General features: G+C 38.7%; 1 protein-coding gene across 1 annotated transcript in view; it reads left to right on the forward strand.

The window, feature by feature from the left end:
- Window positions 1-5,822, forward strand: part of LOC138265760 (gamma-aminobutyric acid receptor subunit alpha-3-like) — a 1,591,340-nt gene extending 1,585,518 nt beyond the window's left edge. The window contains exon 11 of the mRNA XM_069213778.1: window positions 1,381-5,822. Within this exon, the coding sequence (XP_069069879.1) occupies window positions 1,381-1,689 (309 nt within the window). The 3' untranslated portion in view covers window positions 1,690-5,822. The remainder of the gene's footprint in view (window positions 1-1,380) is intronic.
- The last annotated feature ends 7,374 nt before the right edge of the window (window positions 5,823-13,196 follow it).

The raw sequence follows: 13,196 nt of genomic DNA on the forward strand, positions 1-13,196 counted from the left end.
AGGCGTGAAAGTGCTTTTATGTACCCATGTGACTATCCGTAGTAGGCAGTGCTACCTTTCCAGCTAATGAATGTCAGTAGCTATCTACAAACTGGACAGCAATTGAACCTTTTCTACTTCTTCTCCACCATTTATCTTGTAGCTCCCTTCTCTATTATCACAAAGTTGGCAAAAGGGATTATTCTATGTGTGAAGGCGCTCCAAGATGTATTACATTCTCTGTATATTTCCATGGCAAGTAAAATAATTACTTTTCTTGAATTGTTTATGTCCTCTTAAAATGCCAAAGCGAAATTTCAGAAATTCTTATTATAGCCCAATATTCCTGCACCTGATTATTCACAAAAATCATACCTTCTTATGATTATTGAAATGGTTCCCAAAATGTACATGCTTCGATGTAAAAATCAAATACAAAATAAAAGAAGTTCCAGATTTGAACTAGTGTTGCAGACAATGGGTCCCAGAGTTATCAAAATTTGATGCAGCGCACGCAGCTGGAAAACTTGTTGACCTGTGCTGCATTTAATGGAGAGTGCAGGAATGAGCCATATCTATCAAGATATGGCACATTCCTGCTCTTTCCTTGCATTGGCCAGCTTGTGGATTCCTAGCACCAATGCACCATGGTGCAATGGGCCTGCATTGCAGACAGGAGTTCTTTTGTGCAGGAAGGCACACCTTCCTGCACAGAAACAATCCTTATTGATGTTTTCCTCTTTCTAAGTGTGCTGGAGAATGCAGCATACTTAAAAGGAGAAAACAAAGAGGGAAGACGGGACAGTGCTGACAAATCTGAGAATGGGCTAACTTACATGAGTGGATGCGTGGGAACACTCACGCTCCACCCTTGTAATGCGTTCACAATGCAGAGTAACACAAGGCAGCGACTTGCGCTGCCTTGCTTTACTCCAGATTTACCAAGCCACACACCACCATGCAAAGAGGCCTTGCATAGCTTGTAAATCTGAATTAGGGATTGCATTGCTCTTGTGTCACCTTGGGAGACCCGAGGCCACTCAAACTTATGAAATATCCGGGACCTGTTCTTTGAGCACATTTATAAGAGCACTTTGAATGTATGCAAAGGTAACCTGCACATCATCTCAAATGGATGGCATTGTACTATCTGGAGAAAAAGTTTCATGCCAGAACAAGAATCATAAGGTGGACGGAATTTTCATAGTAGTACAGTGTTTCTTCTGCACGGTTGCAGTATAGCAACAATGCAAATAAAGTAACGATTAGGCACAAAATCGGGGCCAATAGATCAGAGCCGATATTTTGATGTGTCTTTCACTATGTAGAGCAGAGGCTGTGTTTTTTTTCATTTTAAACATGTGGGATCATGTAATGTACTTTTGTTTTCCACATTTCTAGAGAAAAGAGCCAATATTATTGGCGAAGAAAACCAACAACGCATACAACATTGTGGGAACTACATACGCCTTGAATATTGCCAAAGACCCTGGTCTATCAACAATTTCAAAGAGTGCCGCTCTGCCTCCCAAGATGCCACGTCTTGAAGAGAAGCCTCCTGAAAGCAAGAAAACTTACAACAGTGTCAGCAAGATCGACAAGATGTCCCGCATTGTTTTTCCTGTGCTTTTTGCCATCTTCAATCTGGTGTACTGGGCCACGTATGTGAACCGAGAATCAGCTATTAAGGGAATGATTCCAAAACAATAAGAACTTTAAAAACACTTCCCTTGTGGGAATCAGGCAGGAAATCTCAAAATTAATTTATTTTTATTTTTAATGTAAAAAACTTTTTTTTTTTTTTTTTTTTTGCTATTGATAAAAAGGAATGATCGTGCCTCTGGCATTTGTGATGTCACATCAGTTTTGCCACTGCAAACATTTTTTCTGCTAGTCTCTGACATAGACTGATTGCATGCTGTTTATTCATGCTGCACACTTCGCAGGCTGCGACTGTGTTTTGTTTTCTCCTCTGATTGGACTGCATTGACAGAACAGAGCATACATTTCGATAGTCATTGGTTTGTTTGATCGCGAGTCTCTAAACTTCAATAAGGAATGTTGTGATTCGCTCTTTGTGTATGTGAGGAGTTGAGAAACGTTATTTGAGAAGCAAATTTGGAGCATCAAGTGTGTGATTTTAACAAAACTTTAGTCTGTCAAATGTCCTTGTTATATGTCCTTTTAAATTGTAGGCACAATGTTATTCACTCTCTTCTCAGTACTTTCCCCTTGCACAATGCAAATTCCGAGCTTTGCCGTTATGCATGCCTCAAGAAGGCCAAATGTAAAATAGGTGGGAGAAGACAGTAACCACCTGCCTCTTGTCTGTCCAGCTTAGACGTGGATGCAGGTTGGTGTGATCGTTGCTCTTGATTGCAAAACTGCCTCTTAGTTTTAGCTTTCAGACAGGTCAGTTTAGTTTGGGAAACCATATTATCTGTCCAATTGGTGGAAGTGGTGGTTGTCCTTGTAATGGCCTTCCTTATCTCTCAACTGAAATCCATGGATTTACCCAAAGGAATAATCCACATAAACGTACAAGTTATGTGTGATCTGTCAGGACTCTCTGAGTAAAAGGAGAGAGGAGACAAGGCATTGTATGCCCCGTAAGCAAAGGATATGGTAAACCAAGAGATTGCATTCCCCTTGGTGTGTGAACATCACATACGTTGTGAATTTATGGCCCTACATTATATTGGGCTTGGTTATCCTCTGGGTTGTACATTGTAGGAGGGGAGGGTTGTTCACAAGCAGCGGAGAGTAGTCTCTGGGATTCCACATCTTTTCAGGGAAAATGTGAATCTGTGTAATTCCTCTTACACTATCACTAGTACACAACCGCACATGAGGTATACCAAACATTTACTCTGAAACGAACCCAGAACCATTGTGGCATGTCACCAGGCCTATGCTCTGTCAATCATAAAAATAATATTTCATGGCTAGTGCTCTACCACCTTGCTGGCATTTGCCAAAACCTACTGAAAAACCCTGGAAGATCCTACATCAAAGTGAGTGTGTAACCAGTCAGTAGGGCACAGGCGAGCCAATGATTTAGGTACAGATAGTTCCTCAATCTAGGGCTAAAGAGGGCCCATGATGTCAGTGCATAGAAACAAACACATCAGCTGTATTGTGGTATTATACCACAATAATGAGTTTTAAATAGTGCCCTCTCCACATATATCTAGAATGCTATCACAATATTGTGAAGATACACATATATAGGTGAATGAATATCGATTTGCTATTCTGAACTCCGCATATATTCCCCTTGATGATACATATATAACTTCAAGGTATATAGATATGGATTTAAAAATAGCTAATTGCATTTAAGTCCCAAAGATATACTTACCTTCGTAGTATTATGGTAAATGATATTCAGAATATTATATTATGGATGGATATATCTTCACTCGATATTGTGAAATAAATCTAGTCCTGCATTTGTGCTAAAAATGTATGCTTAACTCTAGATGATGAACTGTTATTGGCTCGCCTAAAAATAGTCAGAGTAGTCTAGTTTGTGACCTATGTGCATGATTATGAGTAAAACTGTAAATAGTAATCCCTGCACAATCAGTAATGTAGGCGATCAGGACTGTTCTCTGTGAAGACTCTTTCAAATAGCCTGCCACAAACTGGGACTTTATTCCACAAACACCAACTTTAGGCGGGATAAAACATGACATCTTTGAAGCATGCAATTTCTCCTTCACTAAGGAGAACATATTTATATTAAACATATTTTTAACAGTTTAGAACAAATGTCATTCAGGGTGGGTAAATTCTAGAGAATGCAAAACTACATTCTTTTGAAGTGGACCTTCTGATGACACATTTGGCTTCAAAGACACTGGTGCTGGTATATAGTTGTGGACTACCCAGATTAGAGTAAAACAGAAATGTCCATTAAGAAGACAATATTTCAAAATGTAGGATTTTTGTAATATCAAAAATTGTACTAGCGAGTATTCTTAAATTATTTAACAGGTCCAAGAAATATTATTTTCACTCTAGTCATTCTAACAAATTGATTTGTTGCTAACTTTCAAATATTTGCTATTCCATACAGTAGGTAGAAGAAAAGATTTCATAAACGGGTATGCATGGAAAAGATAATTACTAACTAACAACAAAATGGGTGTGCTTTAAAATAAGATATCTGTTTAAAGCATACCAATTAAACACGTGACCACTCTCCTTATAAGAGAAACTATCAAACAAATGGCGTTTCAAGTTTGACCCAAAGAGGTTCGGATCAATCCTCATACTGGGATAACAATGCACAAGTGTGTAAAATTGTGAAAGGAGCATGGTATAGTTTGAAATCAAAGTATGTATCACAGCCTTCAATTTTAGACTTTTAAAATGTTACTGAAGCAATATAAAGGGTTTAATTATCCTTGCAATTGTTACGTATTAGCTATCCAATTGTTTTAAACCAAAATCTGGAAACTTAAAATGTAACATTGTGAGAGCGAAATAAATAAGTAGGACAATTATCATTTTAATGGTCTCCAATCTCCTCCACCATGAAAGGGAGAGAGGACACTCAGCACACAATAAATCTTGTTTCCTACTTTTAAGAGCAGAAGTACTGAGATGTTCAGTTTTCATGTGGTTTGGTGCAAAGTATCTAAATATTTACTCTTTGCCCAGCTTCACATAAAAGTTGTCTTTTCAAACAAGTGTTTCATTCATAACGATTTGAAAGGGAGACCCTTTGTCTTATTTTGGTTCAAATGATAGCCAGAAATGTCAAAGTGCAATTGAACTTCATATAAAAAGAGTTACAATGAAGTGCAGTGGTTGAACATTTATAATTAAAAAATCACAAGCATACCCTGAGTGGTTAATTTCCATAGCATTGCATCTGATAAATGAGGATATTTCATCTCAAGCAAACCAAACATTGTTCTAAAGATTACACAAACAATAATTTGGAGAGAGGGCACTCCTTTCGAGTCCCACAAGATGACATGAAATAATAATAATAATTTAATACAAATGCTAACACAAACACTGGCTAAAGGGGAACATTATCTTGATTTGCAAATGAAATCAAATGAGGACCAAAACTAATTTGGAGAGTCTTCAACGTTTATTGAAATTAATGAAATCAAAGGCTTTTTTTCGCATCAAGGGATGGAACTGCTACCAGGAGTTCAGACTTGTGGGCAAATAAAATAACATTATAAAATGTATGCACAATCTGCTGCCAGTCTACCCTTAATAGTGGGGATTGGTCAGGTATAATGATACTTTGAATAACGGATTTTAAACTTGTGGCTAACATCTTTCTGCAATCATAAATAAATAATTTCTAGAAGGTCCCATCATCATATTGATTGGGTATTAGTGCTGTGAGAGCATCCAGAAATCTTCTGTAAGCACTTGCACAATGAATGAATGACTTATATAACTCGAAATTTCTAAAAATGTCTAAGCAAAGAATGATGCATAATAAGAGATAAGCTCAATTGAAATCCCATCAGGGCCCTGTGCTTTAGCTTATTTTACAACTGTAATATAGTCCAACATTTCCTGTAAATAAGTATCTTTCTCAAGATCCTCAAGAGCATTATCTTGTATAATAACTTTAAGGACAGCTACGAAAAATGTATCAAACCCTTGGTGTAATAAATGGGGTTATTAGCTGAGGTCGGGGACAGCCCCACTCAAGTAGTAAACTTAATCCGTGATAGCGTGAGCCATAAAAGTCACTAAATAAACCTGTGCTTAACCCCCTGAGGTCTTGGAAAAAAAGGCATTTTAAGTTTAACTTATAAACTATGTGTAACATATTTATGCAGCACTCAAACAATAATAAAGTGAAAACACAAACAAGAAAAATCCCGAAACAATGTTGAAAAAACAGAGTTAATTTTAATTGAACAAATGATATAAAAAGGCAAAGTGTTATTATAAATAGCACCTTGAAGCACAAAGTGCCAATTGTGGTTATCTGGTCATGCTGGAATGGCTCAAAGTCAAACGTTCAGGTGTTAGATTGTGGGTGGGTACAGGGACCAGGTTTGTACTAGTGGAAATTTTACCTTGTTCTAGTTCCACGTGAGGAGCCTTAGTCAGAGCATGTCACTGCTGGAGACTGCGAGGGGACAATTGTTGGTGTAAAGAGCAGATCACCGGTGGGAGTTTGACCACAAGAAGAACATTGTTGGCACAAAGAGCTGATTAACGGCTGGAGTTTTGAATTAGTAGAAAACATGGGGCAGTTGTTGCTGACTCATAGAACAGCATGTGGATGAAGTTCAGAATCTGTAGCCAAAGAAGACCCTTCGACAGTCAGATGTAGGCCCTGTATTGGTCTTGGAAAAGTCAGAGTGCAGTTGTGAGGAGACAGGGGATTCTTTCTTTTTCAATATGAGGCACAAAAACTCTAGATTTTCACTTGGAGTACAGTTCTTGGCATTTGTAGGATGAGGCATACATTCTGACACTATTCAAGAGCCAAGGACCTGGTGGGGCACCTCTTGGGCCTTCAGACGTTGTCCAGCAGAGGCCAACCTCAAGGTCTAAGCTGTTGCAGGGAAGGCCTCTGGTAACTCTGTGTCCTTGTAGCTTAAGCAGGAGGTCACTCAACTGACCCTTGGAGTCACTTTTGGGATCCTGGGTTCAAGGCCAGCCGAGGAACCCTTAGCTATCACCTTGAAAATGTGCACTGTCTGATTTGCAGGCACTGCGCACTCTGATGGTTCTGGTGTGCTACGAAATTTGCCCCAGCTCCCTTAGGGGAGCTCAGGCTCACATCATAGCAATGTTCCCACCGGTCATCCCAGCAGGAACGCGTATTACAGTGTCACTGCCAGTCAGCACAGCAGGAACATTGTAATACACTTGGGGGGTGGCACCAGTATGATGGTGGCATCCTCCCCACAGCTTTGACGGTCCTCTTTTAAGACGCCAAAGTCATTATTAAGACCCTTAGTTTGGAAAAATAAAAAGGTAACTTTTGATTGCATTTCCAAGGCCTCAAGCATTTCTGAGAGCAACATTAGTCATATATTGTGAGGATATACATGATGACATGAACAAACATAACATTTTAAGAATAACAGTAAACACATATTCTTGACAAACATTGAAACCCTAAATTATCTAAAGGTAGTACCGGAAAAGGTTCAGCTATTTAATGCACTAAGAAGAAGAAGGTAATAGATGCAGAAATGATAGGCAAGGCCCATAGCAAATGTCACAAAAAGGTAAAAACAAAGGTGCAGCAGAGACAACCGTGAAGAAAACAAGTATGTGAGAAAAAAAATGCATGGGCCAACAGCATGCCAAGTTAACCAGTAGAGCCCAAAGGTCAATTATTCATGCATATAACAGCAGGCTCAACAATTAAACTGACATAAACAAACTAGGACTTTGTCTGGGAAGTGTCCATGTTTCAAAGGAAAGATGGTTAAGGAATTCTATTAGTAACAGAGTCATCGAACTATCTAGATGATCAGTTATGCATTATCTTGCTAATTCAATGATGTAATATGAGATATCTTATGTTAAACTGTCTAAGCAAAGCTCTTAAAGCCAAAAATCAATTTCTTCTTTATTTTTGGCATTCAGTAAATCTTGAGAAAAATTGCTATTAGGAACAGACCAACAACACATTTATTGTTCTTTAACAGCCTTAAGAACGTTCAACTGTTCGGTATATTCAAGAAATAGAATACAATTCCACACACTTTAGGACATAATGATATTCCCCTTTAAAGACACTGAGCTCTTCGTATGATGAGAGACGATGCAGAAATCATTTCTACTAGCTCAGGGATTAATTTCTTTAAGAAAGCTGCAAGACCTACACTCTTAACTCCCACTGGCAATCCAGACAGGCATAAATCATTATGTTTGTTTCTGTGTTCCAAATCTTCTGTATGATTTTGAAACATGTATTTCCCTATCCATCCCCCTAATTTTGAAAAGGAGTGGCTTGAATATCACTGACATGTTATTCCATACCACTTTTTTCCATAGCAACCCATCTGTACTCGATCTGCTGAAGTTTTTTTTTTTTTTTACATTAGTAGCATTTATAAAAGGCATCAAAGTCTTAATGTTATTAATAAAATGTATCAAGAATAGGGTTGCTAAATGAGTCAATCGCAGGAAGGTTTTCTTTTGATCTCTGGTTTTGCGGCAGGGGAGGAGAACTGGGACTTAGTAGGCAGAAGGTCTAATTGGGGGAACACTACTAGTAAACTGGAGGGTATGTTTTCTGTGAAATAACATGTGTGTCTACTGCTATCTGTAGGTTGAAAGTGATGAATATAGCAGAGGCTCATATTACACGTATACAAAACACTTTCCAATATAAAGTCAGTCAGTGCAGAGCTTATTTTAGAAGGGTTAGCTAGTGACTGAACACTGGTCAATTAATGTGAATGATAAACGTTAGAAACAATTGATACTTCAGAAATCAGATATGAAATATATCACATGCCACTTCTTAAACATAAAATGGCAGCCGGAGCACCTGATCGTTCATGATCACTCTGTTGTAAGAGAAGAATTAACGTCATGCACTACTTTGGGTCACATATAAAGGATAAGGACATTTATTTATATAAAAGACTGTATCCAGGAACAAATGGGTAACTGGCTTTTATAATGATGCCATTTTAGAATTGAGAGGCCAGTGGGAAGTATTAACCGCCGACTGCCCTCAGAAACACAACATCTGCAAGATTTCGACTGTTTGTCAAAGTTAGACAGTGGCAACTGGGTGGAGAGAGGCCGCAGTATGCACTTGCATATGTACAGTCTATAGTGTGAAGAAATTTGAGATGATTTTTATCATTAGAACCCGTTTCTTTCATGGACAGCTGTTGCATGACCTTGAAAAACAGGCTGGAAAGTAAAGGTTTCGCTGATTTTACTGATAGTGCTAACATGAGTCAGGGTTCCTTTGCTCACTCTTGTGCGGCCCAAGTCTTCTGCAGAAGAGTTGTTTTATATTTAGTTGAATACCAAACCTATAAAAATAAAAGATACAACTGGCCATGCACTGAAATTGTCATAGACACTTGTCTTGTGCAATGAGACAGAAACACCGATTTAAAGATTTAACCAACGCTGTTATCTCATTCTAAGCTTTCGTTACCAATTAAGGCCTCAGAATTTAACGTTTGCGCACGCACAATTCACATTATGATATCTCTTGACATCTTCCTCTTTCCGCTTAATTTCTGATTTACATCAGCCTCTTGAATTTGGCGAGCAATAAAAACTATTTGTAGAACCTTCCTGGACGTATCATGCATAATTAATTGCACTTAGCATGCAGTGCAGGTATAGCGCCTCCAATATAAAACACTCACATTGAATGGCAAGTGGAAGCAGACGTTCATTGTTTTTTATTTGGTAGATGATATTTTTCTACACCAAACCAATAGTTATACTTAGAAGGCACATCTTAACACTTACAGAGGGAAGCATACTGCGTTCTTGCAGTAGATCATTTGAAAACGTAACTACATTTATACTATTCCATAGTAAGAGAAAACGTTGTTTGGAAAACAGTCAGAAATTAGACTTCCAAATCTCACATCATCAGCTAAAAAGGTTCTTTTCTAGTTAAGTGCAAAATGGTAGCGAGCGAGCAAGACAGCGGCAAAGTGTTAGAGAGCGAATGGGAGAGGGATGAAGCAGGCGATCTAGAACTTAACTTCCAGAAGAAATTTCAATTAACGGTTCTGGGGATGCCTTTAAATATATTTCAAGTGTTTGCTCGTGAGTAAAACGTCCCTGGATCCTGAGTTACCTTTTGACAACACACTGATGATTTCATTAGGTGAGAGCTCACAAAATATTTGGAAATAAATTCGTGTTGGTTTTGCTGATTCTAACCGGGATCCGCGGGTATCAGAAAGAAAATATGTCAGAACACTTTGGTGCCAACGTTTGGAACACAGTTCATTATACCTGGTAATGCCTAATTGCAGCAGTTTTAGAAAGTGGATACTGGTTGTATGCTGAGAAGGCAAAAAGAAAAGGGTAAAGAGTTTCCAGTAAAAGAGTGCATGCTAAAACAACTTTAAAAATGAAACTACAAATATGAGGTGATGTATTGTTTCCAGAGGGATTCCGTTGAGTCAAAAAAGCACAGGTGGGTGCATCTTTAAAAAAACCTAAAACACCGACAAACAAATTAAAACTGAAGATGCGAAGTACACCAATTCGTTCAATGCCCAAAACACACATGGACCACTGGGAGTACACCTGCCTGTGTGACACTTCTGGGTACATTTATTGAGTGTTTATATATTGTCTGAGAGAATGGTATTTTGTGTCAAGGTCGTGCGATAGAAAACAGAGACTCTGTGGCAACAACCGATGACCAAAGCAGTTCATATCACTGGAGAAAGCACCAGAGCAGGAGACAGAGTTGCCATCTTGAAACTGCATTCCTTCGTTTTATGTGTCCAGTACTTGTTACTTCCTCTATTGCCATGTCCATCAAGTGTGATTGGCTGTAACCTAGAGAAAAACTCAAGCCAGCAGCAGTTTTTAATGCATGACAATCCTGTTACTCCTAAGATTGCAGCTGTAAATATCTAATGACTAGAGAAATATCTATTTTTATTTTTACAGGATTCTTTTGCCGCTACCTTCTGAAGGGACTTATTATGAAACTGTGATCTCTCTATCAGATGTTATTGCTGTTTTTCGTTTTGGCCTTCTTGTCTTTCATTTTGTTTACCTTTCACTCTCATGCTTGCTCTGTTCTAGATTCATTCTCCCTTATCTCCCTCAGATCATTATTTCTCACTTATCCTCTGCCACTCTCTGTCTTGTATTTTTCGCTTATGTGTTTCATGTGTGATTCTTGATGGACGTTTGAGTTTATCAACTGTGATATTTACCCTTAACTGACACATATTGTCTTTTATCAGTACCGATTTATGGCTGACTTTTTTTTCTTAGCTTGGCTTTTCACATAGTTAAAGCAACGATATCACAATGTGTAAATACAAATGTTTTGAATAATACTCATTTGTAAATAGTTCACTGGCTAAGTCTAAAATGTGTTTAAGATGTGTCTGTGGTCTTCAACAATTTCTACAAATGATGGCATATTCTTAGGGCTTTATTCCAAGATGGCCAGTTATCCCAATTCAGTTGGAAATAGGAATTTGTGCATCAATAGGAATTACAAATAGTGTGCGAACTTTGCCTATTTGTCGCTGCACAGACTGCAACAGATAACACCTGGCACTGTAGGCACAAGGAGAGACATGATCTTCTGATTTTTGTAGCTCATAATAGAGGAAATTGTGTGGTACTACACTCTTGTTTCCAATGCAGAGGTGCAAAATCCGGCATGTACAGGAAATATCGCACCCAGTAAACTCAATCCCTTGTGGCATCAGTATGTACTGGGTACAGTATCACTTCCTCAAATAATGGACAAATCATAATGAGCCCTGTTATGGGTAGATCAGTTGCCCATTAGTCATAGTAGAGTATCACCGCTGCTCTAAGAAACAAATGAAAAACAGTAGCACCCATCCAAACGGATGTGGTCATGTTTTGTACATTGCATTAACTTTACCCAGATCACAGTATTGCTTTCTTGGAAAGCCACTGACTATACCGATCACTCTATGCATCTCTTATACCCTGTGTCTGAGAGAACTTGTGTTAAAGTCTGTAGCAGAATCAGGGTTGTATTTAGGAGCAGATTTAGGAGCCCCTTGTGTCTCCGTGCACCACATTAGCGTAATTTTTTTAATGTTAATGTGGTACAACGAGGCAACTTTCACCACACTAAATTTATAAAGTGGCGCATTGCACCACTTTGTAACCCTCTGCGCTACATCACGCCTGCGACAGGCATAATGTATGCAAAAGGGGTATTTCCCCGTTAGAGGGGGGCGAAAAAGAGATTTCTTTGCGTCATTTTTTTCAACACTTTTAACACCTGCTCAGAGCAGTTGTTAAAAGGAGGCACACCATTGTTTACAATGAGACTCAATGGGCTTGGTAGGATTAGCGTCATTATTTTTGACGCTAATCTTGCAAAGGTCCAAAATAACGTCCAAAAGTTTGACGCTAGATCCCTAACTACCGCCATAGTGTGCAGTATCTTAGATATGGCGCACACATGGTGGCGTTAGGGGGGCGCTAAAGGGTGCAAGGACAGTGGTGCTGCCACTTTCCTTAAATCAGTCCCTTAGAGTCCAAAGATAATTGAAAATCTTTCACTTTCTAGAGAAAACGTACAGAGTAGAGTAAAATCTTTTTGTTGATTTTCCTTCCCAACACTATTTTGAAGGACATTAGGCATGTGGGGCCAGATGTACGACCTTTTTTTTTTTTTTTTCTTTTTGCAACTTGCAATTTTTTGTGATTTGCAACTTGCAAGTCCAGTGGCAAAATGTACAAAAGTGTCTGAGACACTGTTTGCAATTCCCAAATGGGTTGCAAGGGAGCAACCTAATTAATATTTATGAGGCAAGACACAATTTGCAACCCATTTGGAAATGGCTGTACTCACAAGGATTGTGGACTGCTGGGGTCAGCAAACCTCCACGTCTGTGACTGCTTTTTAAATAAAGACGTTTTTTTTTTTTTTTAATCCAGCCATTTCCCTTAATGGAAACTGGATGCATTTAAAAAATAAGAATCAGACATTTCAGTTTCATTTTATCTGTGGGATCACTGCCTGCTCAGAAAAAATGTTGCCACCCTCATTCACAAAGGGGAAGGGGCTCCTTGGGGGCCCCTTTCCATTTGAAAATGGGTTACCACCAATTTGAAATTGGTGGTATCTGCAATTGTTTTGCAACCACATTCACGATCCCAAAACAGTCAGACATGGGCTTGCGATTCGCTATTAGGAAGGGAAACCCTTGGGATGCCCCTTCCTAATAGAGACTCACAATTCCTATTTTGCGAGTCAGTAACAGGTTATCGACATGCAAAATAGTGATGCTACATGCTACAAGGCCATTTTATGGTAGCAAAAGGCAAATTTCGCCATTTGTGATCACAAAATAGCTTTGTACACCTGGCCAGTGGATTCTACTCCATATTTAAGGCCCTGATTACATGCACAAATTCCATTTGGACAGGAGCAGGAGCATGGACCCTAAATGGGATTACTACTTGGATACAAATTTTTCTGCAGGTAAAACATGGTGCGATCTAAATAAAATGCCAATTTGGACACACAGTGTGAAAAC

This window comes from Pleurodeles waltl, chromosome 2_1 (assembly GCF_031143425.1).
Source record: "Pleurodeles waltl isolate 20211129_DDA chromosome 2_1, aPleWal1.hap1.20221129, whole genome shotgun sequence".
Classification (NCBI taxonomy): domain Eukaryota; kingdom Metazoa; phylum Chordata; class Amphibia; order Caudata; family Salamandridae; genus Pleurodeles; species Pleurodeles waltl.